We start from the raw sequence: 26,911 nt of genomic DNA on the forward strand, positions 1-26,911 counted from the left end.
AGCGGACCGCAGAGTGAAGGCTGGCAGCGGCCGGCATGGACGTGAGGGGGGAGTTACGCCGCGCCGCTCCCCACAACTAAACTCATCAACTCCCCTGCACTCTTATAAAACAATCGCTCGCCCTCACCCTTTAAAAAAAAATATTTTGTGAAGAGTCGATGTGTTTTTTTAATTTTAACAACTGCTTCATATTGTGCACTGAGCCGGCACTACCGATGGCGGTGATCATCTCCTGGCGCTACGAGGCTATTGTCCGATGAGTGAGGCTTTCTGTGTGGAGTTGCGGCGCTCAGTCATGCCGGGCGGCAGGGGAGATGGTGCCTTCTCCATGAGGCGGAGGTCGGCCAGCGTGGGTCCCGTCAGCGTGGAGCGGCACACGCCGCTCAGGGAGGTGGAGCAGGACGAGGACGGCGACGAGGAGTTCCAGGACGGGGTGCCTTTCTATGTCAACCGTGGCGGGCTGCCGGTGGACGAGGCCACCTGGGACAGGATGTGGAAGCACGTTGCTAAGATCCACCCTGAAAGAGAGAAGATGGTGCAAAGGATTCGAGGCATGCCTTATCTCCCCAAGGTGACTTACTCCATCCTCCCCACCCCCTGCGGGCCGTTATGTACTAAGCTGGGTGGCAGTCTTGTTGATCTGTATGCAAACAAAAGTATTTCACTGGAGGGAGGATCTGCAGATGCTGGTTTATACCATTCGGCCCTTCGAGCCAGCACTACCATTCAGTATGATCACGGCTGATCATCCAAAGTCAGTACCCCGTTCCTGCTTTCTCCCAATATCCCTTGATTCCATTAGCCCTAAGAGTTAGATCTAACGCTCTCTTGAAAACATCCAATGAATTGGCCTCCACTGCCTTCTGTGGCAGAGAATTCCACAGATTCACGACTCTGGGTGAAGACATTTTTCCTCATCTCAGTCCTAAATGGCCTGCCCCTTATTCTTAAACTGTGGCATGGGTTCTGAACTCCCCCAACATTTTTCCTGCATCTAGCCTGTCCAATCCTTTATGAATTTTATATGTTTCTATAAGATGCCCTCTCATCCTTCTAAATTCCAGCGAATACAAGCCCAGTAGACCCATTTTTCCCCCATCATATGTCAGTCCCGCCATTTTACACGTTTACACCAAAGATAGACAAACTGAAGAAGGGTCTCGACCCAAAACGTCACTCATTCCTTCTCTCCAGAGATGCTGCCTGTCCTGCTGAGTTACTCCAGCTTTTTGCCTCAATCTTTGGTTTAAACTTGCATCTGCAGTTCTTTCCTACACATAGACACAAACTCAACGGGTCAGGCAGCATTGGGGAGTGTCAGGGCTTATGGGGATAGTCAGGGGGATGGGGTTTTGAGGGATAGGTCAGCCATGATTGAATGGTGAAGTAGACTTGATGGGCCGAATGGCCTAATTCTGTTCCTATCACTTATGAACTGATGAACTCTGGAGAGATGTTTTGAGTCTTGACCCTTCAGAATTTTGTTTTTTTTAACTGAACCTTGCTACACGTGATAATAAAGAAACCATTGAAGATAGTCACAAAGTGCTGGAGTAACTCAGCGGAACAGGTAGCATCTCTAGAGAGGGAATGGGTGATGTTTCGGGTTGAGATCCTATTTCAGACTCATTGAACCATTGAATCTTTCCAACTGTGCACTGGTACTATGCACTTCGTCAGCTTATACCAATGGTTCTTTATCATTACATGTACAGAGGTACAGTGACTTTTTTTTTTTTTGCAGTAGCCCTGTAAATCCATAGACACAAAAAACTGCAGATGCTGGTTTACAAATGAAAGACACAAAGTGCTAGCGTAACTCAGCTCTCAGAGGAAGGGTTTTGAGCCAAAATGTCACCCATTCATGTTGTCCAGAGATGCTGCCTGACCTGCTGAGCTACTCCAGCACTCTGTGTCTTTTTTATAGTTTGTAAATTCAAGTAAGAATTTAATTGTTCGATCTGGGACATATGACAATAAAAAATTCTTGACTCACTTCTCCGGTGGAACAATTTGCATACTCGGTGAAACATTGCAGATTAATTTGTGGGGTGTCTGTTTTAAATGTCAAACAGGGAAGTTCAGTGTTCCCTGTGGCCAGATTTACGCTACGTGGGGGTGAAACTATTTAGTTTTAAGTGTTATTTAAACATTTCCAGTTCTGTTTGCTTTACTTTGCTTGTTGAAATTGTTTCAATGTTGCATGTCCTTAAAAACACTAGAAGATTATCTCGACGCAGCATCATGTGTCGTATGCCTATCTGGAATGTGGTTGTTTAGCTCCGAATGTTTTTCTTGTGGAATTTCCATTGTGTAAATGGATGGTGGGCTGAACACTGGCCCCAGTTGTCTTAACATTGATGTGAAATTGGCTTCTAGTGAGAGAATCCCAATTAGCCTTGCTCCCTCCTTGTTTTTGCTCCTTGACTTTTGCAAAGTGAAACATCTCTGACAGTTTTCCACCCCCCCCAACCAGAGCCAAACTGTGGGCAGAAACGGCAGAGTACATCAGTGCCTGATCCTTTGTCTGCATTGAGACCGGAATTCATTCTAACAGAATATATTTTCCCCTAAAATCTCTAGCAGAAATAGAAAGATGCATTTTTGTAGTCATAGTCAGTGCAGCCAGTGTGAAACACTAGCTGTGGAAGAAAAGACATCTGGTTTTATTCTACTGTGCGCCTAGCGTCGATATCAATGGAATTGAATAATGCAGCTGCTGGAATGTGTCTTTAATTCTGCAATTCAATTCAGTGTTTTTTTTAATAGAAGGTATTTGGTATGTAACTATTTGCAATCAATCTGCTAAGTGTTCACTTAACATTTTTAGAGTTACCTGTGTTGTAATGTGAAATAATATTTTAATCAAATCTTTCTCCTGGTATAATGTGAGATCAGTTGGATCACAGGGCAGTGGGCCAGGAGATTCTTGTGGAAAATGGTAATTGTTGGAATGAATACTTCACCCTCTTGTTTTGAAGCCTGGAGGTGAGAGGGGACCCCGACAGTCCTAGTCCACTTGCACCTCCTCCAACCTCATCTACTGTATCCGTTGTTCAAGGTGTGGACTCTTGTGCATCAGCGAGACCAAACGTAGACTGGGCGATCGTGTCGCTGAACAACTCTGTTCAGTCCACCTGAACCAACCTGATCTCCCGGTTGCTAGACGCTTTAATTCCCCTTCCCATTCCCGCACTGACCTTTCTGTCCTCGGTCTCCTCCATTGTCAGTGAGGCTAAACACAAATTGGAGGAACAGCATCTCATATTTCGCTTGGGCAGCTTGCAGCCCAGTGGTATGAATATTGTTTTCTCTCACTTCAAGTAACCCCGGAAATCCCTCTCTCTATCCCTCCCCCACCCAAGTCGCACCAGCTTCTCGTTTTCACCCAACAATGGCTTGTTTCTTTTATCATTGTTACTTTATAGCATATCTTTATTTCATTGTTCTTTATCTCTCTACATCATTGTCTATATCTTTTGTTTCTCGATTCCCTTTTCCCTAGCTAGTCTGGGAAGAAGGGTCTCGACCCAAAACGTCACCCAGTCCTCTCCAGATGGATGTTCCTGAGTCTGGTGTACACTTGGGTTCACAGTTATCATTTAGTTTATTGTCACGTGTACCAGTGAAACGCTTGTGTTGCATGCTAGCCAGTCAGCAGAAAGACAATACATGATTCCAATCGAGCCCTGCATTTAGTACAGATGGGGATGTGGTGACTAGCAGAGATCCAGTACCGTGCTGCATAACTCCATGACTAGGACTTGATTTTCCTGCACTATCCCAAATCTCTTTACCTTTATTATCACGTTGAATTGCTAGATTAAGTAGAGATATCCTAACCAGAAAATTGTGAAGTATGGAGCAGATTGTTGGACACTTGCATAAAGAATGGTCACTCTTCACTGTTATTCCCTTTATCTGTCCACTGTGGATGTCTTGATTGTAATCACGTAATGACTCTCCGCTGGTAGACACAAAATGCGGGAGTAACTCAGCGGGACAGGCAGCATCTCTGGAGAAAAGGACTGGGCTTTGGATAGCTCACAACAAAAAGCTTTTCACTGTACCTCGGTAAACTAAACTAAAACTCGTGTGGAGCAGGCTGTGGGGTGGACAAGCTGTGATGAAGGATGACTGTAAGAGGCCTGGGTGCATTGGGAAGAGGGGCCACTGTCGATTGATACGTACACCTGCTCTTCCTCCTCGCTAATCTCAAACTGGTGCTGGTCCAGTGGAAGGCTGGCATCCACAGGGTGTGCGGGCAGAGGGGTGTTAGCAGCAGGGTGAGCTTGTGTGAAGGCTGGCATTGCCATTGTGTGCAGGCAGAGGGGTGTCGGCAGCAGGGTGAACTTGTGTTTATCACCATCCAATTGCAGCAGCACAATCCCACTGTTCACTTCTGCAAACATCACACAACTCACAATAGACAATAGGTGCAGGAGTAGGCCATTCGGCCCTTTGAGCCAGCTCTGTCATTCGTTGTGATCATGGCTGATCATCCCCAATCAGTACCCTGTTCCTGCCTTCTCCCCATATCCCCTGACTCCGCTATCTTTAAGAGCCCTATCCAGCTGGTGTGCACAATCAAATAAGATCAAACAGAACAAGTTGTCCTACAACTTTAGGCTCTGCACACCATACGCAAGAAGAAGAATGGTCCAGACCCAAAACATTGCCTGCCGTTCCCACTACAGTTTATAAATATAGCATGACAACAGGCTATTCGGCCCACTGAGACCATCAATCACCCGTTCACGAGTTCTATGTTATCCCACTTTCACATCCACTCCCCACACACTAGGGTCAATTCACAAAAGCCTGATCTGGTGAGATGTTCCAGCACTTTGTCTCTTTTTTGCAATCTAGCATCTGCAGTTCTTTGTTTCTAGGGTTTGGGGGGGGGGGGGGGGGAGTTTGCGAACCATAAATCAATGGACTTCCCCTCCCCCCCAGTGTAATCCAGGCAAGTGTGAGGTATTGCACTTTGTGAGGATAAATATAATGGGAGTATACAGTTAATATCTAAATCCTTTACAGCAAGGGTTCCCAACCTGGGGTCAATCTAACCCCAGGGGGTAAGTTTTGTCTACCCAGGGGTAAATTAGTTGATTCTGGTTTTGTGCGTATTTTTTCCTCATTGACTGACTGTGTTTGGTTCTGGTATACCAGAATCTGTTCATCATTAGTTGTTCATTAATAAGTGAAAGAACATTGCAATTTGCTATTAAAGTTGCCTGGGGTAAACGGGACGAAAAAGGTTGGCAACCCCTGCTTTACAGCAATGGTGTAGAGGGACCTTGGGGTGGTTAGTAGGTAGGGTGGTAAAGAAGGCGTATGGTATGCTTGCCTTCATTGGTTGCACATTGAGTGCAAGAGTCAGGAAGTCAGATGCATCTTGTGTCAGGATCTGTGGCGCTGTGAGGCAGCGGCTCTGCCAGCATTTGTGTTGCTGTACTGTTCCGTGCTCCACGTGTGTAAAGGAAGAATTGCTTCCTAGTTTTACCATGTAGGAAGGAAACCGCGTGGTTGTGGGGATGAGTTTTATTGGCAGCAGGGTGTGCTTCTACAGTGCACGATACGTTGCCTACATTGGCTTCTACACAGAGCTCTGTGCTGGCAATGCTTTGTTCTTGCCTTCATGAACCTGCCAAGCCCATCCACTTCCTTGCTACAGATGCCTTGGATATTGTTGTACGGATGAACTTAATTCTGCGTGTTTGCTGTTTTCAGATTCCAACACCGTGTGTGCCTACATTTCAGCTGTCCACGCTTGTCCCTGACCGCCTGGAAGCCATTCAGAGATACACCAGGGAATTGCAGTATCCTTTGGTGATCTGAGCCCCGCAGCCAAGTCCGCCAGTGACGGGGAGAGCAGGAGCCCAGTCTAACGCGGGGTGAACAACCACAGGAGCAGAGAGATCTGGAGCACTCAAAGTTACTTATGCAGGGTGAACAACCACAGGAGCAGAGAGATCTGGAGCACTCGGAGAGAAGCAGGGAGTTATGTTTCAGATCGATAACCTTTCAACAGAAACCCGACAGGTACAAATCCCAACCTGTTGCAGGTCTCTGCTGAGTCACGTAGACCAATGGATTCTCCAATTTTAGCCTACAGCCCACCACATTCTCGTTCTCTCTCTCTCGCCCCTCAAATCCCCTTTCTCCCACTATCCCAGCCCCTTCTCCCATCCTGTCCACTTTCATCCACACATATCTCTTTGGCTTTACATTTCATTGCTCTTTCAAACCTCTCTCCTTATCAACACCTTTAGTCTCCTTTAGTCCTCTGAATAATGAAAGGGTTTCCACTAGTGGGAGAGTCTAGGACCAGAGGGCACAGCCTCAGGATAAAAGGATGTTCCTTTAGTATCGAGATGCGCAGGAATCCCTTTAGCCAGAGGGTGGTCAATCTGTGGAATTCATTGTCACAGACGGCGGTGGAGGCCAAGTCAATGGGTATTTTTAAAACTGAGATTGATAAATTCTTGATTTGTAAGGTTACAGGGAGAAGGCAGGAGAATGGGGCGGAGGGAAAGATAGATTAGCCATGATCGAATGGCAGACTCGATGGACTGAATAGCCTAATTCTGCTCTTATATGTAATTGTCTTATGATCTTTTTGTCTCCTTTTCACCCATAGCCTTTGTCCATCCATCCACAATCAAACCTCCCTCACCCGTATCTGAAGAAGGGTTTCAACCCAAAATGTCACCTATTCCCTTTCTCCAGAGATGCTGTCTGACCCACTGACTTACTCCAGCTCTCTGTGTCTACCTCCACCTATCACGCGCTTGGCTCTCTCCCACCCCCACTTCATTTCCAGCTTTCTCCTCCACCACAACCAGTCTGAAGAAGGATCCCAAGCCAAAAGGTCACCTGTCCTGAGTTACTACAGCACAGTCCAAATGTCTTCTAAATGTTCTAGTACCTGCCTCCACCACCTCCTCGGGCAGCTCGTTCCATATACCCACTCCCTTCTGTGAAAAAGTTACCCCTCAGTTTCATATTAAATCTTTCCCCTCTTGACTTCAACCTATGTCCTCGTGCATTTGATTCAGTAGACAATAGGTGCAGAAGTAGGCCATTCGGCCCTTCCAGCCAAGACCGCCATTCAATGTGATCATGGCTGATCATCCACAATCAGTACCCCGTTCCTGCCTTCCCCCCATATCCCTTGACTCTGCTGTCTTTAAGAGCTCTATCTAACTCTCTCTTGAAAGCATCCAGTGAACTGGCCTCCACGGCCTTCTGAGGCAGAGAATTCCACAGATTCACAACCCTCTGGATGAAAAAGTGTTCCTTCATCTCCGTTCTAAATGGCCTTCCATATAACCATATAACAATTACAGCACGGAAACAGGCCATCTCGACCCTTCTAGTCCGTGCCGAACACGTATTCTCCCCTAGTCCCATATACCTGCGCTCAGACCATAACCCTCCATTCCTTTCCCGTCCATATAACTATCCAATTTATTTTTAAATGATAAAAACGAACCTGCCTCCACCACCTTCACTGGAAGCTCATTCCACACAGCCACCACTCTCTGAGTAAAGAAGTTCCCCCTCATGTTACCCCTAAACTTCTGTCCCTTAATTCTCAAGTCATGTCCCCTTGTTTGAATCTTCCCTACTCTCAGTGGGAAAAGCTTATCCACGTCAACTCTGTCTATCCCTCTCTTCCCCTTATTCTTAAACTGTGGCCCCTGGTTCTGGACTCCCCCAACATTGGGAACATGTTTCCTGCCTCTAGCATGTCCAATCCTGTAATAATCTTGTATGTTTCAATAAGAAACCCTCTCATCCTTGTAAATTCCAGAGTATACAAGCCCAGCCGCTCCATTTGTTCCCCATCCCTGGTAAACTCCATGCATTCACCCTTTCCCAATAAACGTCAGTGATTTGCTTCCAGCACATAAATGTCCTTTCTTCAATAATGAGACTAATGGTGCGTTCAGTGCTCCAGATGTAATCTCATCAATGCCTGTATAACAAGCATAGCCTCCCTGTTTAACAGCTCCAGCAACGTACAATGCTGTCCTGTTGACTTTCCTATTAACCGATAAAGCAAACAAGATGTTAACGGTGACCATTAATGTCCTCTATTGAGTGATTGCATCATTTGGCTTGGTTTGTAAGCTGCTTTATTTAGTTCTTGGCAAAATACGTGAGCACTCAGTGAGTGTGTTGGTATAATCGATATTCTGTTCAGATATTGTTACTAAGCTGGAGGTTAGCGGGCCCTTGACTTATTATTGAAGTCTCCTCTGATTGCCGCAGACTGGATGAGCCTCGTTAAACCAACAGTCAAACGGACGGGAAATGACGGCCTTTGTCTCCATCTCTCCCTCCCCCTGCTCTGCTCCCAATTATTCACTGGTGAATTATGAAGTGTCCTGCAGCACAGAAACTGGTCCTTCAGCCCAACTCGTGAATGCCCACCAGACCCATTTGCCAGCATTGGCCCACGTGGAGAGAGGTTGATCCAATGAGTTGCCATCATTGTGGCTTTGGGTCAGGAGGGGGCAGGCTTCATACTTCTCCCCGAGTCCCCGCGTCTCGTTCCATCCTTCACAGGCGGCACGGATTATTGAGTACAGTACGTGTTTCCCACGGTTGACAGGTCAGTTATACGTCAGTACTCTTGTCCACAGCGCTCTTGCACCACACCATTGTGCATCGGTCGGGCATGTCTCGTTACTTTGCTTAACTGTGGAATCCAGGTACAATCACACGGGGACACAGTTCTTTGAGATTAAGAAGAACCGACCTTTAACTGGGTGAGTAGCACTGATGTGTTGGTGTTCATTAATGTGCAATCTCTGGGATAATACGTGGTGCTAAAACAAAGAACCGGGATTGCACCGCCTTTATAATTAACCCAGACAGCCGAGGGAAGAGTCCGCTCCACTGAAAAGTGAATTTGATCAAAGCAGAAAACGAGCAGTTCAAAAACTCGGTAAAAAGGTCGGGAGCCTAGTCAATGGATGTCTTACAAGCGCCATGCTGATGTGGGGTGGAACAGATGGTGTAACGATTGAGCGATATCTGGGATTGGGACATGCATCAGTACTGGAGGTTAAGATACAGCTGGGAATCTTGTCAGGAGGCGGGGGGTGAAGAGGGAGCATCATAATTACCATCGTCTGTAACGGGACATTAGGGATGATAAGTGCAAATCGGCAACACCGGCACTGAAAATGATGCAATAATCTAATCTAATCTAATCTAATCTTATACTTAGACTTAGATCCTTTATTTGTCATTCAGACCTTTTGGTCTGAACGAAATGTCGTTGCCTGCAGCCATACATATAATAATAAACAACAAAACACACAATAAACACAAATTAACATCCACCACAATGAGTTCACCAGGCACCTCCTCACTGTGATGGAGGCAAAAATCTTAGGGTTACTGTATCTTCCCTCCTCTTCTCCCTCTGCGCTGAGACGATACCCCACCGGGCGATGGTAAGTCAGTCCCGCGGATGGGCCGGTTCAAGCTCCGCGGCCCGGGGTGGTCGAAGCTGCCGCCCTCCAGTCCAGCGGACGCAGCTGTTGCCGCGGGAGCTCCGGAAAACAGGCACTAGCCTGTGACCTGCGAGCTCCCGACGATGTCGTCCACTGGTCTGCGGCCGAGCCCCGGATTCAGGTCGCCACCACCAGAACGCCACCTCAGCTACTGGAGCACCGTCTCAGCCCCACGCCGGGCCGCCTCAGCCACCGGAGCACCGCCTCAGCCCCGCGCCGGGCCGCCCTCACCAGAGCGCCGTCCCAGCCCCGAGTCTTGCCGCTGCCACCGGAGCGTCGTCTCAGCCCCGCGCCGGGCCGCCCACACCGGAGCGCCGTCCCAGCCCCGAGTCGAGCCGCTGCCACTGGAGCGCCAGAACGCCGCCAAAGCTTGAAATCGGCCAGCCTCGCATTGGTGAGTCCTGGCTGGCTCTGCCTCCGGAGCCTCGAGGTCGGTCGCAGGTTGGAGGCTGCCAGCTCCGCCATTAGGCCTCAACGCAGACGGAGGCAGAAAAGGGGGGATACGACAGAAAGAGTCGCATTCCCCCGAAGGGAGAGACAGAAAACCATGTTTCAGCCCCCCACCCCCACACACACATAACACAACCTAATAACGAAAAATTTAACTAAACAAGACAAAAAAACAACAACAAAAAAAGTAAAAACAGACGAACTGCAGGCGAGCCGCAGCCGTTCAACAGCGCCGCCTGGCGTGGGATACTTTGTGACTTTATCGGCACCCTTTATGTAGCGACTGTTTCCATACCTTGGGTACGCAAACAAAGAATTTCACTGTGACGGGTATTGTGGGCTGAAGGGCTTTTAGATCGGCACGTGGATATGCAGGGGATAGAGGGATATGGATCATGCGCAGGCAGAGGGGACTAGCGTGGCATCAATGTTCATTGCTACCATAGCCTTATCACTGGTGGACACGTGTAGCATCTGAAGTTGTAGCTTCACATTCCACCACACAAAACTGTCGGTGAAGTTACTGCTCCTGCAATTAGGGGGCTTATACCAGGGAAAATTGTGTTTTTTGAGTAAAATACCCAACTTCCGAATGTCAGGAAAGGATTCACTGCTCGCTATAAATTCATCCTGCCCTGCCAGTGTGACAGAGTGGCTCAGCAGATAAACACAATGCACATCCTGAGAACAAACTCTTCATTTCACTGCCAGGAGTTACCATTGATAAACAGTCTGAGCCCCTACATCGTTATTATAGGACTGTCTGGGTGGTTCTCACTGGGAGAGGGAACTGGTGATCTATGAGGTAGGGGGCAGAAAGGCGTCGTAGAATTAGACATTTCCAGTACATTAGCTGTGGGATACCATGTGGTCTGCTGTGTCTGTCGCTGGGCATTCGGCCACTTCCCCAGCTCCTCATGGGTGGCAGTAGGTCCCAGCTCATCCAGGGCTCAGCCCCTTCGGCCGTTACAAATTCCTGAGAATGCCCTTTGGCATCAACTCTGCCAGCGAGGTTTTCCAGCGCACGATGGAACAACTGTTTGCGGAATATCCATGCGCCATTATTGTTGATGACATTCTCGTTTACGGGCGCGACTTGGCTGAGCATGACGCTGATCTGAAGAATGTTCTGGACGTGCCAAAGACATTCATCTCAAACTCAATCCCCTGAAGTGCAAGTTTCGAGTCCCGGAAGTTACTTCGGACATGTTTTCACAAGTGATGGTCTCAGACCCATCAAAAACTGCAGCTATCAATGAGATGCCGGTTCCTACTGACGTTGCGAGGCTACAAAGGTTCCTTGGAATGGTCACCTACCTGGGGAAATTTATTCCCAACCTCAGCGACATATCTGCCCCCCTGTTGGAACTGACACACAAAGACGCTGCATGGTCCTGGTATCCGCAACCCCAAAGAGCTTTTGATATCCTCAAGTTGCAGCTGGCCAGCGCACCTACTCTTGCCTATTTTGCTTTGGAGTTACCCTTAAAGCTCACCAGTACAGTTCCAGTACAGACTTGGTGCTGCTTCACTGCAGACCACTACAGATGGCGACTGCAAGCCTGTTTCTTACGCCTCTCACACACTAACTGATACTGAACAACGTTATGCCCAAATCAAAAAAGAATTACTCGCAAGAGCCATTAGGTAGTGACCATAACATGGTCAGGTTTAATCTACAATTGGAGAGGGAGATGGGTAGATCGGAGGTGTCAGTGTTACAGTTGAATAAAGGGGACTATGGGGCCATGGGGGAGGAGCTGGCCAAAGTTGACTGGAAAGATACACTAGCAGGGATGACAATGGAACAAAAATGTCAGGTGTTTCTAGGAATAATACAGAAGGTGCAGGATCAGTTCATTCCTAGGAGGAAGAAAGATTCCAAGGGGATTAAGGGACGACCATGGCTGACAAGGGACGTCAGAGACAGTATAAAAATTAAAGCGAAGAAGTACAACGTAGCAAAGATGAGCGGGAAGCAAGAGGATTGGGTAATGTTTAAAGAACAACAGAAGATAACTAAATACGGGGAGAAAAGATGAGGTACGAAGGTAAGCTAGCCAAGAATATAAAAGAGGATAGTAAAAGCTTCTTTAGGTATGTGAAGAGGAAAAAATTAGTTAAGACCAAAATTGGACCCTTGAAGACCGAACAAGGTGAATTTATTATGGGGAACAAGGAAATGGCAGATGAGTTGAAATGATCTGTCTTCACTAAGGAGGACACAAACCATCTTCCTGATATAGTAGTGGCCAGAGGATCTGGGGTGACAGAGAAACTGAAGGAAATCCACATTAGGCAGGAAATTGTGTTGGGTAGACTGATGGGACTGAAGGCTGATAAATCCCCAGGGCCTGATGGTCTGCATCCCAGGGTACTTAAGGAAGTAGCTCTAGAAATCGTGGATGCATTGGTGATAATTTTCCAATGTTCTATAGACTCAGGATCAGTTCCTGTGGATTGGAGGGTAGCTAATGTTATCCCACTTTTTAAGAAAGGCGGGAGAGAGAAAACGGGGAATTATAGACAAGTTAGCCTGACATCGGTGGTGGGGAAGATGCTGGAGTCAATCATAAAAGATGAAATAGCCTCACATTTGGATAGCAGTAACTGGATCGGTCCAAGTCAGCATGGATTTACGAAGGGGAAATCATGCTTGACTGATCTTCTGGAATTTTTTGAAGATATAACTAGGAAAATGGACAAGGGAGAGCCAGTGAATGTAGTGTACCTGGACTTTCAGAAAGCATTTGATAAGGTCCCACATCGGAGATTACTGGGCAAAATTAGGGCACATGCTATTGGGGGTATAGTGCTGACATGGAAAGAAAATTGGTTGGCAGACAGGAAACAAAGAGATGGGATTAACGGGTCCCTTTCAGAATGGCAGGCAGTGACTAGTGGGGTACCGCAAGGCTCGGTGCTGGGACCGCAGCTATTCAAAGTAACATTAGCAAATTTGCAGATGACACAAAGCTGGGTGGCAGTGTGAACTGTGAAGAGGATGGTATGAGAATGCAGGTTGACTTGGACAGGTTGGGGGAGTGGGCAGATGCATGGCAGATGAAGTTTAATGCAGATAAATGTGAGGTTATCCACTTTGGTAGCAAAAACAGGAAGGCAGATTATTATCTAAATGGCGTCAAGTTGGGAAAAGGGGAAGTACAACGGGATCTGGGGGGTCCTTGTTCATCAGTCTATGAAAGTAAGCATGCAGGTACAGCTGGCAGTGAAGAAAGCGAATGGCATGTTGGCCTTTATAACAAGAGGAGTCGAATATAGGAGCAAAGAGGTCCTTCTGCAGTTGTATAGAGCCCTAGTGAGACCACACCTGGAGTATTGTGTGCAGTTTTGGTCCCCTAATTTGAGGAAGGACGTTCTTGCTATTGAGGGAGTGCAGCATAAGTTTTCAAGGTTAATTCCCAGGATGGCAGAACTGTCATATGCTGAGAGAATGGAGCAGCTGGGCTTGTACACTCTGGAGTTTAGAAGGATGAGAGGATATCTCATTGAAACATATAAGATTGTTAAGGGTTTGCACACGCTAGAGGCAAGAAACATTTTCCCGATGTTGGGGGAGTCCAGAACCAGGGGCCATAGTTTAAGAATAAGGAGTAAGCCATTTAGAACGGAGACGAGGAAACACTTTTTCTCACAGAGAGTTGTGAGTCATTAATGAACAACTAATGATGAACTGATACTGGTATACCACAGTCAGTTGTGAGTCTGTGGAATTCTCTGACTCCGAGGGCAGTGGAGGTTGGTTCTTTGGATACTTTCAAGAGAGAGCTGGATAGGGCTCGTAAAGATAGCGGAGTCAGGGGATATGGGGAGAAGGCATGAACGGGGTACTGATTGGGGATGATCAGCCATGATCACATTAAATGGCGGTGCTGGCTCGAAGGGCCGAATAGCCTACTCCTGCACCTATTGTCTATTGTCTAAGAGCCCCATGCAAAACCAACAAACAGCAACTCTCTGAACAGGACCAGTTCTCAGTAATGAAGGTATCATATGTTCCTACTGATTGCCTAAGTAGCCTGGCAGAGCACACAGCACCCCACTCGCGATCCGCCCATACTTCCTGGTTTGCGACGAACTGGTGTTACAGGACGGGATTATAGTCAAGGGCCACAAGGCAGTTGTCCCAGCTGTTCTCCGGGACAAGTACTTCGACACCGCCCACAGGGGTCACCCCGGAGTGGGGCACAAAGCACGTTTTACTGGCCTGGTATGACCAAGTACATACGTGAAGTCTGTGCCATCTACAAAAGCCTGATGCATGTGCAGTCCTAGTGGCGGCGCGGCTCTGGCTGCAGCGGCTCTCCGGCAGTCCTGTTTGTTTTGTGTTTTTTGGGTTGTTTATTTTCGTTTTGGTTAGTCTAGTTTTGGTTTTTAGTTTCTGTTTGGGGGGGGGGGTTGAAACGGGGCTTGCTGTCTCTCCCTGCGGGGGAATGCGACTTTTATGTCGTATTCCCCTTCTCTGCCTCCGTCTGCGCTGAGGCCTAATGGCGGAGCTGGCGACCTCGAGGCTCAGGAGGCAGAGCCCGCCAGGACTCGCACTGAGCTCGCTCCCGTGAGGACGGCCCGGCTCGGGGCTGGACAGTGCTTTCGTGAGGGGCTGTGACGCTACCGTGAGGACGGCCGGCCCGAGGAAGGAACGGTGCTCCCGTCGGAGTGGCCGAGCTCGGGGAGGTACGGCGTTCCCAGCCCGAGGGAGGAGCGGCGCCCAGTCGGGGCGGCCCAGCCCGAGGGAGGAGCGGTGCCCGGTCGGGGCGGCCCAGCCCGAGGGAGGAGCGGTGCCCGGTCGGGGCGGCCCAGCCCGAGGGAGGAGCGGCGCCCAGTCGGGGCGGCCCAGCCCGAGGGAGGAGCGGTGCCCAGTCGGGGCGGCCCAGCCCGAGGCTGAGACGGTAACGGCACTCACGTGAGGGCGATCCGGCTCGGGGCTGGAACGATGCTCCGGTGGCTTGCACGGTGTTCTGGCGGCGGTGGCCTGAGTCCGGGTTTCGGCCGCGGGCCAGCGGCTGCGTCAGCAGGACTGGTGAGCGGCAGCTTCGACCACCCCGGGCCGCGGTGTTTGAGCCGCCGGACAGGTTTTAACATCGCCCGGGGGGTATCGCCTCAGCGCAGAAGGAGAAGAGGAGGGAAGAGACTGGAGACCTAAGACTTTTGCCTCCATCACAGTGAGGAGATGTTGGGTGGACTCACTGTGGTGGATGTTAATATGTGTTTATTGTTGTTTTTTATTGTATTGTATTGTATGTATGACTGCTTCAATTTCGTTCAGACTTCGGTCTGAATGACAATAAAAGGCTATCTAATCTATCTAATCTAATCTATCTAATGCCACACCAGCAGAAGCAGCCCTTACTGCCATACCCGGTTCCTCCTCTACCATGGTCCACGGTAGCCACCGATATATTCTAATTGCATCGGAAACACTATCTGGTACTTGTCGACTCTTAATTGGGCTGGTTTGATATCGATCTACTCCAAAGCATCACATCTGAAGCAGTTATCCAGAAGTTGCAACACCATTTCTCCATGCACGGTTCCCCTGCAAGCCTTCTATCCGACAACGGCAGACAGTTCATCAGCCAGCTTTTCAAAAACTTTGCACAACGATGGGACTTTCGACATATCACCGGCAGCCCTGAGTTTCCGCAGTCCAACGGACTCGCTGAACGAGCCGTCCGAAGCGCAAAACAACTAATGGAGCGTTCATACCTTGCTAAATCTGATGTCTACCTGGACCTGCTTAACTTAAAGAACATTACCAGGGATCCGATACTGGGTTTCCCAGCCCAACGACTAATGTCTCGCCAAACCCGTGCTACCCTGCCTGTGTCCCAGCAGCTTCTGCAGCCACAGGTTCGTTCTCCGCCTGTGGTCCAGAAACAACTATAATTCAAACGCGATACACAGAAACGTTTTTTTCCACAAATCCAGTAAGCCAATTAAACCTCTCACCAGTGGACAGGTGGTTTGCCTCCAGACCAACAAGGGCTATGGCCGTCTGGGTCACATCTACGGCCCTGCCAAAGAACCGCGCTCCTATCTGATTGAAGCAGACGCAACCTTCAACATATCCTTCCAGTGAAGGAACCGCGTCCTGCGACTCCACTATGAGAGACCGTTTCCACCGCGGCGTTCGACGACTAGCTCGCCTATCTCACCACCTCCCCGCCCCAACGGATCCCCGGTCACATCCCCGGTAACTTCTCCGGTGAAATGATGTGAAGCGGATTCGTACCGCACACGTGCCGGACGGGTCAGCAGGCCACCCATTAGATACGGTGATTTTGTGTAACTATATAAACTTCCCCATATTAACATTCCGCTTCCTATATTGCTCAGCCACCATGTTCCCACATATCGATGCTTTCTGTTTCTACAAGGAAAGATGTAGATTGGTTATTTCCAACTAACCAATTGTAGTGCTTGTTAGTAGTTGCTCTGCCTAATATGCGATTCATATTACCAAGAGCTTGCTTACGTAATTCAGAGTAGCTGTTAGGTACTGTAATGTCCTGCAGACCGATGCTGTAAGTAGATTTAATAAACATGTGTTGTATCTTGATGTGTGTTTGACTCGACTCATCACACTTAGTTTAGTCCAGAGACAGGGCATGGAAACAGGCCCTTCAGCCCACCAAATGCATGCCGACCACTTGTTCCCACTAGTTCTATGTTGTCCCACGTTTTCATTCACTCCCTGCACATTAGGACAATTTACAGAGGGCTGATTAACCTACAGACCCGTGTGGGAAGAAACCAGAGCACACGGAGGAAGCCCGCGCAGTCGCAGGGAGAACGTGCAAACTCCACACAGACCGCACTCGAGGTCAGGATCGGACCCGATCTCTGGCGCTATGAGGCAGCGACTCTACCAGCTGCACTAATGTACCACCCATGTCTTCCTGACTTCAACCGTAAATGAAACTTACTCAACTTTTATTAATTTTTAATACATAAAAAACAATTTGAGTTTAGCCCATAAATATATTTCTGAAAGCTGGACTACTGTGGTCAAACTGCAAACTTTCTCTTCAAATATAAATGTTATGCAGCAAGGAAATAGGCCCTTCAGCCCATTTTGTCTATGCTGACCAAGTTGGCATTCTGGGCTAGTCCCATTTACCCGGGCTTAGCCCATATCCTTCTAAACCATTGCTATCCTGAGTTCTCGAGGCGGAAACTCGGAGCCATGTGGACCAGCAAGTCGGGACAGAGAGGTCAAACAGGGTTATCTTATTGAAGATCTAAATAACAACTCTCATGAGTGGGAGACTTTAGGACCAGAGGTCGCAGCCACAGAATAAAAGGTTGTACCTTTAGAACGGAGTTGAGAAGTAATTACTTTTGTCAGAGGGTGTTGAATCTGTGCAATTCATTGCCACACTCGGCTGTGGACGTCTGGTCAATGGATATTGTTAAGGCACAGATTGTTGATTAGTGTGGGTGTCAGGGTTTATGGGGAGAAGGCAGGAGAAAAGGGTTGAGAGGGAGAGATAGATCAGCCCTGATTGAATTGATTTGATATGATACGGAGTAGATATGATGAACCGAATGGCTCCTGAAACTGATGAAAATATTTAATTCTGATGTTTCCTGTTTTACAGCCTAATGGATCTTGCACGAGAAATGATTCGAGAATCTCTGCCAATAAAGTGCTTGGAGGCTGTGATCCTGGGGATGTATCCTTTCCCTGTCATGGAGCCGGTGTGTACGGGAACTGGCTGTCCATGCCGTCTCCCCGGAGGAATGATCTCATGCTCATGAACACATCAGCCAGGAATAGATCACTCTGCCCGCCAACCCACTCCGCACTGCCCTCAGCTCAGTCCAACATTCTCCTCTACCCCAGTAACCTTTCACAACCAGCTTGCCATGTCTCCTCTACTCATAGAAACATAGAAAATAGGTGCAGGAGGAGGCCATTCGGCCCTTCAAGCCAGCACCGCCATTCATTGTGATCATGGCTGATCATCCCCTATCAATAACCCGTGCCTGCCTTCTCCCCATATCCCTTGACTCCACTAGCCCCTAGAGCTCTATCTAACTCTCTCTTAAATCCATCCAGTGATTTGGCCTTCACTGCCCTCTGTGGCAGGGAATTCCACAAATTCACAACCTCAGTCTTAAATGGCCTCCCCTTTATTCTAAGACTGTGGCCCCTGGTTCTGGACTCGCCCAACATTGGGAACATTTTTCCTGCATCTAGCTTGTCCAGTCCTTTTATAATTTTATATGTTTCTATAAAATCCCCCCTCTTCCTTCTAAACTCCAGTGAATACAAGCCTAGTCTTTTCAATCTTTCCTCATATGACAGTCCCGCCATCCCAGGGATCAATCTCGTGAACCTACGCTGCACTGCCTCAATCAATCCTGCTACAATATAGTAGAGTCAATCACAAAGAGTAACTCAGCGGGTCAGGCAGCATTTCTGGAGGGAATGGATGCAGCCTGACCTGCTGGGTTGCTGCAGCAGTTTTTTTTAAATGTTGTTTTCGTACCTGCATGAATTATTTCCTCTAGCTGCTCGTTCCATACCCTCACCGCCCTCTGAGTGAAAAAGTTGTCCCTCGGGTTCATAGTAAATCCTTCCCTCATATTTCACTTGGACAACTTACACCCCAGCGGTATGAACATTGACTTCTATAACTTCAGATAGCCCTTGCTTTCCCTCTCTCTCCATCCCCTCCCCCTTCCCAGTTCTCCCGCCAGTCTTACTGTCTCAGACTACATTCTATCTCTGTCCCGCCCCCTCCCCTGACATCAGTCTGAAGAAGGGTCTCGACCCGAAACATTGCCCATTCCTTCTCTCCAGAGATGCCGCCTGTCACGCTGGGTTACTCCAGCATTTGTGTTTACAATATTCAAATTGCAGCCTCACCGACATGTACAGCTGCAGCTTCCCAACTTCTATACTCTTTCCTGACTGCTGAAAGGCAATGTACTAAAAGCTGTCTTCACCACCCTGTCTAACTGTGACTTTCAGGGAACTATGTACCTATACTCCTAGATCCCTCTGCTCTACAATTCTCTCCGGGGCCCTTCTGTACAATACCCTGAGAGATGAAGGCCAATGTACCAAAGCCGCTTCTACTGACAAGGAATTGTGTATTTGTACTCTTGGATGCCTCTGCTCTACAACACACATGCCAGAGCCCTTATGTAATTCTCAATCCTCTGGCCATTGTAAGCACGTGTCCACTGAGGAGTGGTGTGTTTCCTTCATGCGTGTGATCAGATACCTGACCAACGGAATGTCCGGCGTGGAGAGGTTTCCCATCAGTTTTAAGACCCAGTTCTCAGGGAGCAGCTTCCGCCACATTGTGCTGGGCATCCACTACGCGGGCCGCTTTGGCAGCTTGGGCATGAGCCGGCGGGAGGACCTTATGTTCAAGCCCCCGGTCTGCAGGACTCTGCTGGACCTGGTGCTGGAGTTCGAGGGCTCGTACCGCAGGTGCTGGCACTCGCTGAAGAAGGTGAAGATCGGGCAGTACGTGTCGCACGATCCGCACAGCGTGGAGCAGATCGAGTGGAAGCACTCGGTGCTGGACCTGGACAGACTGAGCCGGGACGAGCTGCGGAGAGAGCTGGAGAGGCACGCCCGTGACATGCGGCTCAAGGCAAGGCCCACGGCCCCATCCCAGTCGCTCTCTGCTGCCCCCTCCCAGGCTGCAGCAGCTAGATAGATGCCCAATGCATGAGTATTGTTCAGGGAGAACATGGTTAAGCAGCGTTTCACGTCGGAACCCTTCTTCAGTATCCGTATTCTCCAGAGATGGTGCCCGACCTGCTGAATTGTTTCAGCCCCAAGGGTAGCACAGTTGTAGGTAGCTCAGTTGGGCGATCGTTTCGCCGAACACCTCCGCTCAGTCCGCAATAACCTACCTGAACTCCCGGTGGCTCAGCACTTCAACTCCCCCTCCCATTCCCAATCCGACCTCTCTGTCCTGGGTCTCCTCCATTGCCAGAGTGAGCAACACCGGAAATTGGAGGAACAGCACCTCATATTCCGCCTGGGTTGCTTGCGTCCGGATGGCATGAACATTGAATTCTCCCAATTTTGCTAGCCCTTGCTGTCTCCTCCCCTTCCTTAACCCTCGAGCTGTCTCCTCCCATCCCCCCGCCCTCGGGCTCCTCCTCCTCCCTTTTTCCTTCCTTCTCCCCCCCCCATCAGTCTGAAGAAGGGTTTCGGCCCGAAACGTCACCCATTTCCTTCGCTCCATAGATGCTGCTGCACCCGCTGAGTTTCTCCAGCATTTTTGTGTACCTTCGATCTTCCAGCATCTGCAATTCCTTCTTGAACACAGTTGCAGAGCCGCTGCCTCACAGCGCCAGAGACCCAGGTTCCATCCTGACCTCGGTTGCTGTCTGTGTGGAGTTTGCATGTTCTCCCCGTGACCGCGTGGGATTCCTCCAGGTGCTCCAGTTTCCTCCCCCTGCATCACAAAGACGTGCGGGTTTGTAGGTTAACTGGCCTCTGTAAATTGCCCCTCGTGCATCGCGAGTGGAGAGACTGAGAAAGTGGGATAACATAGAACTAGTGTGAACGGGTGATCGATGGGGTGCCTGGACTCGTTGGGCTGAGGGGACAGCTAACCCCAGCGACTGGCTCCTCCACCAGTGACAGGAGCAGCTGAGAGGCTGCTGGTGGGGTTAGGTTCATTATTGTCACGTGTACCAAGGTACAGTGGATAGCTTTGTTTTTTGCATGCTATCCAATCAGATCAGATAATATCCTACATAAATACAATCTAGTCAAACTCCAGTCCAATAGGTAGATCAATGGGGTAGAGGTGAATCGGACAGTACCCTAGCTTATGGAAGGACCGTTCAGAAGCCTGATAACAGAGGGGAAGAAGCTGTTCCTGAGTCTGGTGGTGCGCGCTTTCAAGCTTCTGTCCCTTCTGCTGATCGGGAGCGGGGGAGGGGGAGGAGTGACAAAGTGGTACAGGGGGCGGGGCTAGTGCTCCAGTGTGGGGAGACGAGGCACTAGTTCACCTGTACAAGTGACGCCTGTTTGCTGCCCCTGCCCCGCTGCAGGTTTTGAAGGCAGCGGCCGTGCCCTCTTCGCCCACCCGCGAGAGGAGGAAGGACACGTCGTCGCCCCAGCGCAGCCAGTCCAGCCCGCATCGCAGGAACAGCCGCAGTGAGAGACGGTAGGAGGCTGCTGCACGGGATGTTCCTGCATTCACGGCGCGTTGAAATAGAACACAGAATAGTACAGGAGGGTCTCGACCCCAAAAGTCACCCACTCTTCCTCTCCACAGATGCTGCCGTCACGCTGAGCATTTTGCGTTTATCTTTGGTGTAAACCAGCATCTGCAGTTCCTTGCTACACAGAACAGTGCAGCATGGGAACAGGCCCTTCGGCCCACAATGCCCGCACCGCACGTGATTCATATCCCTCCATCCCATGCATGCCCATGTGCTTATCGTATCTGCCTCCACCACCACCCGCAGACACTCGCCACTCTGGTGGAAAATATACTTGCCCACCACAACTCCTATACACTTTGCCTCACTCACCCTCTGGTCTTTGACATTCTCATCCTGGTAAAAGGTTCTGACTGTCTACCCTATCTACGCCTCTCATCATATTATGTACTTCTGTCAGGTCTTCCCGCAACCTCTGGTGTCCAGAGAAAAACAATCCAAGTCTGTCCACCCTCCCCCACCCCCACCCCCCCCGTAGGTAATTCCCTCTAATCCAGGCATCGTGAACCTCCTCTGCACCTTCTCCAAAGCCTGTAATGGGGGCGACCAGAACTGCATGCAATACTCCACATGCAGCCTGACCAAAGTCCTCTGAAGCTGCATCATCACTTGCTGCCTCTTATACTCCATGCCCCATCCAGTGACAGCAGGCACACTGTACGCCTGCTTCACCAATCCATCTACTTGTGTTGCCACTTTCAGCAAGTTATGGGCGTAGACCCCTGGATCCCTCTGTACATCAATGCGTTTAAATGGACACAACAAGCTGGAGTAACTCAGCGGGACAGCTTCTTCGGTGTAAACCAGCATCTGCAGTTCCTTCCAACACTTTGCAGTTAAATCAACCTAAAATCTTAAGTGGTAGTAGCAGAATTAGGCCATTCGGCCCATCAAGTCTACTCCGCCATTCAATCATGGCTGATCTGTCGCTCCCTCCCAACCCCATTCTCCTGCCTTCTCCCCATAACCTCAGACACCCGTACTGATCAAGAATCTATCTATCTCTGCCTTAATTATATCCACTGATGGCCTCCACAGCCTTCAGTGGCAATGAATTCCTCAGATTCAGACCATAGAATGCTATTAACTTCCCTTACGTTTGACCTCCTAAAGTGTAACACCTCACACATGCTCGGATTCAACTCCAGCCGCTATTTCTCCACCCATTTCTGTATCTGTCCAATATCCTGCCGTACAATGTGACAGCCTTCCTCACAATCTGCAACTTCTCCAATGTTGGCATTGATGGCAACATTTACCAACAAATCAAGAGCTGTGGACTTGGAGCCCAAGATCCCTCTGTCCATCCGTGCTATGAAGAGTTCTGCCTTAACTGTATACCTTCTCCTTGATTTCCACCTCCCAAAGTGCAGCCCTCACACTTGCCCAGATGAAACTCCATAACCCACCAACATGAACCGTTGCAAGCCATGCCCCCCACCCCCTCGAGAATAAGGGGTAGGCTATTTAGAACGGAGATGAGGAAACACTTTTTCTCACAGAGAGTTGTGAGTCTGTGGAATTCTCTGCCTCAGAGGGTGGTGGAGGCTGGTTCTCTGGATACTTTCAATAGGGCTCTTGAAGATAGCGGAGTCGGGGGATATGGGGAGAAGGCAGGAACGGGGTACTGATTGGGGATGATCAGCAATGATCACATTGAATGGTGGTGCTGGCTCGAAGGGCCGAATGGCCTACTCCTGCACCTATTGTCTATTGTGAGTCTCGACATCCCCGTCCTCCCCCAGACTCTGGTTGCCTCGTTCTCCACGTTCAATACTTTCTCCAGTGTTGTGTTTGTCAGACAGACGTATTGATTTTAACAAATGTGCTGACTGCTCTCTGAGAGTGGATACATCAGTGTGAGCATTCATTCCCCAGTCACTCAATCTAATCTATCGCTTCATGCTCAAGCAACCCACTTGTTTAACCCTCCGCACTCGCCAGAGTCTCAGAATAAAAGGACGGACCTTTAGACAGGAGATGTGATGGAATTTATTTGGTGGTGAATGTGTGCAATTCATTGCCACAGGCGGTTGTGGAGACCAAGTCAATGGATATTTTGAAGACGGAGATTGACCGACGGGTGTCGGGGTTTATGGGGAGAAGGCAGGAGATTGGGGTTAGGAGGGAGAGATAGATCAGCCATGATTGAATGGAGGAGTAGACGATGGGCCGTATGGCCTAATTCTTCTCCTATCACTTATGACCTGTTACATAGAAACATAGAAAATAGTCGCAGGAGTAGGCCCTTCGAGCACAATAAATCTATTCATTGTGATCATGGCTGATCGTCCCCAATCAATAACCTGTGCCTACCTTCTCCCCATATCCCTTGATTCCACTAGCCCCTAGAGCTCTAACTCTCTTAAATCCATCCAGTGATTTGGCCTCCACTGCCCTCTGTGGCAGGGAATTCCACAAATTCACAATTCTCTGGGTGAAAATGTTTTTTCTCACCTCAGTCTTAAATGGCCTCCCCTTTATTCTAAGACTGTGGCCCCTGGTTCTGAACGCCCAACAGTGGGACATTTTTCCGGCATCTAGCTTGTCCAGTCCTTTTATAATTTTATATGTTTCTATAAGACCCCGCCCCTCATCCTTCTAAAGTCCTGTGAATACAAGCCTAGTCTTTTCAATCCTGTGGTGCTGGTAGGAAATTGTGAAGGGTTGAGGTTCTCGTCAAGGTATGAGTTGATATGGTCCATAATTATTCTCCCAAAGCACTTCATCACCACAGACATTAGTACCACCGGTCGATAGTCACCTTGCTCTTCTTGGGCCCTCTATTATTGATGCCCTCCTAAAGCAGGTGGGAACCTCAGACCTCAGTGAAGAGAGGTTGAAGATTTCTGCAAATACTCCAGTCAGTTGGTCTGCACAGGTTTTAAGAACACAACCAGGTTTACCATCCTTAAAAATTATATAAGATCGCCCCTCAGTCTCCTGTGCTCTGAGGATCACAGTCCTAGCTTGCCTAATCTCTCCCAATGGCTCACACACTCGTGTCCTGGCAACATCCTCCTGAATCTAGAAACAAGGAAGTGCAGATGCGTGAGTAAGTGTTGTATCATAAATAAATCTATCAGCAATATAGGAAAGATGCCATGAAGCGGGAACAGTGCAGAGATGTAGGAGGATATAAAAGACAGAGTGCTGGAGTAACTCAGCGGGTCAGGCAGCATCTGTGGAGAACATGGATAGGTGACGTTTCACAGAGTGCTGGAGTAACTCAGCGGGTCAGGCAGCATTAGTGGAAAACATGGATAGGTGATGTTTCATGTCAGGACCTGAAGTCTCAAGAAGTGTCCCGACCCAAAACGTCACTTATCCACGTCTCATCAGATGATACCTGACCTGCTGAGTTATTCTAGCACTTTCTGTCTTTTTTTAATCCTAAATCTTTGCTACACTCTTCCAGCTTAAAAGCATCATGCCTATATAGTTGATAGATGTATTTAAGATACGGCACTTATTCACTCATCTAAAAGCACTGTTCATGTTCCATGCTACCTGACAATGAATGACAGCGTTGTATTTAGTCTGCTCACACTATCGCTCGGTTTGTCAATTGTGGATAAGCATAGAAACTTAGAAAATAGGTGCAGGAGTAGGCCATTCGGCCCTTCGAACCAGCACCACCGTTCACCATTGGCTGATCATCCAAAATCAGCACCCCATTCCTGCTTTTTCCCCCATATCCCTTGATTCCGTTAACCCTAAGAGCTATATCTCTCTCTTGAATACTTCCAGTGAATTGGCCTCCACTGCCTTCTGTGGCAGAGAATTCCACAGATTCACAACTCTCTAGGCAAAAAAGTTTTTCCTCATCTCAGTCCTAAATGGCCTACCCCGTATTCTTAAACTGTGAACCCCCCCCCCCGGTTCTGGACTCCCCCAACATTCAGGAACTTTTTTCCTGCATCGAGCCTGTCCAATCCCTTAAGAATTTTATACGTTTCTATAAGATCCCCTCTCATCATTCTAAATTCCAGTGAACATAAGCCCAGTCGACCCATTCTTTACCCCAGCCCATCCATTGTTTTGTGTAAGAAGGAACTGCAGATGCTGGTTTAAACTGAAGATAGACACAAAAAGCTGGAGTAAGTCAGCGGGACATGCGGCAGCTCTGGAGAGAAGGAATGGGTGACGTTTCAGGTCGAGACCCTTCTTCTCGACCCAAAATCCATTCCTTCTCTCCAGAGCTGCTGCCTGTCCCGCTGAGTTACTCCGGCTTTTTGCGTCTATCTTCCACCCATTCTTTTGTTCCTTGTTTGCTTTGCAGATCTTCAGGAGAGAAGAAAGCCACGGAACAAAAGAGCGTGACTGATGTTGGTTACCAGATCCGTGTGTGAGGGTGAGGTGTGGGGCCGTGAGTGAGTGAACGTGCTGTGCTGTGATCTGGTGAAGAGTAAGCACCCAGTGCACGCCGCACTCAAACCCACGACAACAAAGGTTGCCGTCCCGTATTTCCAAGTAGCCGTTAACAGTATTAAATTGTGACCTTTTTTTACATTTTTATTTTATTGTTTTCTAATCTTCAAAGGAACACTTTTCAGCCAACGGACAGTCAGCTTGATAGCAACTTTTTGGTTATGAGCTGAGCGTGACAATATTTACGGGGAGTGCCGGAGGTCGACGTTAAGGTGCTGCCAATGTTGGAGACTCTGTGGATGTGCAGGGAATGCCGAGCCCTACACAGGCTGGACGTTTATCACCAGCTGGCTGAAGACAACCAGGGCAACACAAGGAACGGCAGATACTGGAGTCCTCAACAAAACACAAAACGCTCACTTCAGCAACTTAGCAGGTCTGGCAGCATTTACCTAGAAACATAGAAAATAGGTGCAGCAGCAGGCCATTTGGCCCTTCGAGCCAGCCATTCAATAGGCTGATCATCCAAAATCAGTACCCCATTCCTGATTTCTCCCCATATCCCTTGATTCCTTTAGCCCTAAGAGCTAAATCTAACTCTCTCGAAAACATCCAGTGAATTGGCCTCCACTGCCCACTGTGGCAGAAGATTCCACAAATACACAACTCTCTGGGCAAAAAGGTTATTCCTCATTTCAGTCCTAAATGGCCTACCCCTTATTCTTAAACTGTGACCACTGGTTCTGGACTCTCTCAACATCAGGAAAATTTTTCCTGCATCTAGTCTGTCCAATTCCTTAAGAATTTTATATGTTTCTATAGGATCCCTGCTCATCCTTCTAAATTCCAGCAAATACAAGCCCAGTCAACCCATTCTTTCATCATATGTCAGTCCCGCCATCCCGGGAATTAACCTGATGAACCTTCGTTGCACTCCCTCAATAGCAAGAATGTCCTTCCTCAAATTTGGAGACCAAAATTGTACACAATACTCCAGGTGTGGTCTCACCTGTACCCTGTACAACTGTAGAAGGACCTCTTTGTTCCTGTACTCAAATCCTCTCATTATGAAGGCCAACATGCCATTAGCTTTCTTCACTATCTGCTGTATCTACATGCTTACTTTCAGTGACTGATGTACAAGCACACACAGGTCTCGTTGCACCTCTCATTTTCCTAATCTGACACCATTCAGATAAGAATCTGCCTTTTTGTTTTTATCACCAAAGTGGATAACCTCACATTTATCCACATTATACTGGATCTGTCATGCATCTGCCCACTCACCCAACTTATCCAAGTCACCCTGCAGCCTCATAGCATCCTCC

The 26,911-nt window shown here is 48.7% G+C and overlaps 1 protein-coding gene across 1 annotated transcript; it reads left to right on the plus strand.

Moving 5' to 3' along the window:
* vash1 (vasohibin 1) lies at positions 1-25,724 on the plus strand. The gene is made up of 7 exons (XM_033027486.1): positions 1-571; positions 5,734-5,822; positions 8,724-8,780; positions 17,606-17,680; positions 19,237-19,618; positions 21,039-21,154; positions 25,495-25,724. The coding sequence occupies exons 1-7, from the start codon at positions 257-259 to the stop codon at positions 25,562-25,564; spliced, it is 1,104 nt and encodes a 367-aa protein (XP_032883377.1). The 5' UTR covers positions 1-256; the 3' UTR covers positions 25,565-25,724.
* Positions 25,725-26,911: the final 1,187 nt, after the last annotated feature.

The sequence above is a fragment of the Amblyraja radiata genome, chromosome 9 (assembly GCF_010909765.2).
Source record: "Amblyraja radiata isolate CabotCenter1 chromosome 9, sAmbRad1.1.pri, whole genome shotgun sequence".
Taxonomy (NCBI): domain Eukaryota; kingdom Metazoa; phylum Chordata; class Chondrichthyes; order Rajiformes; family Rajidae; genus Amblyraja; species Amblyraja radiata.

Coding starts and splice junctions, on each gene's coding strand:
- vash1 (XM_033027486.1), top strand. CDS start 257: ATGAGTGAGGCTTTCTGTGTGGAGTTGCGGCGCTCAGTCATGCCGGGC. Junction 5,823..8,723: donor AGATACACCAGGGAATTGCA/GTATCCTTTGGT, acceptor TGTGGAATCCAG/GTACAATCACACGGGGACAC. Junction 19,619..21,038: donor CCCGTGACATGCGGCTCAAG/GCAAGGCCCACG, acceptor GCCCCGCTGCAG/GTTTTGAAGGCAGCGGCCGT.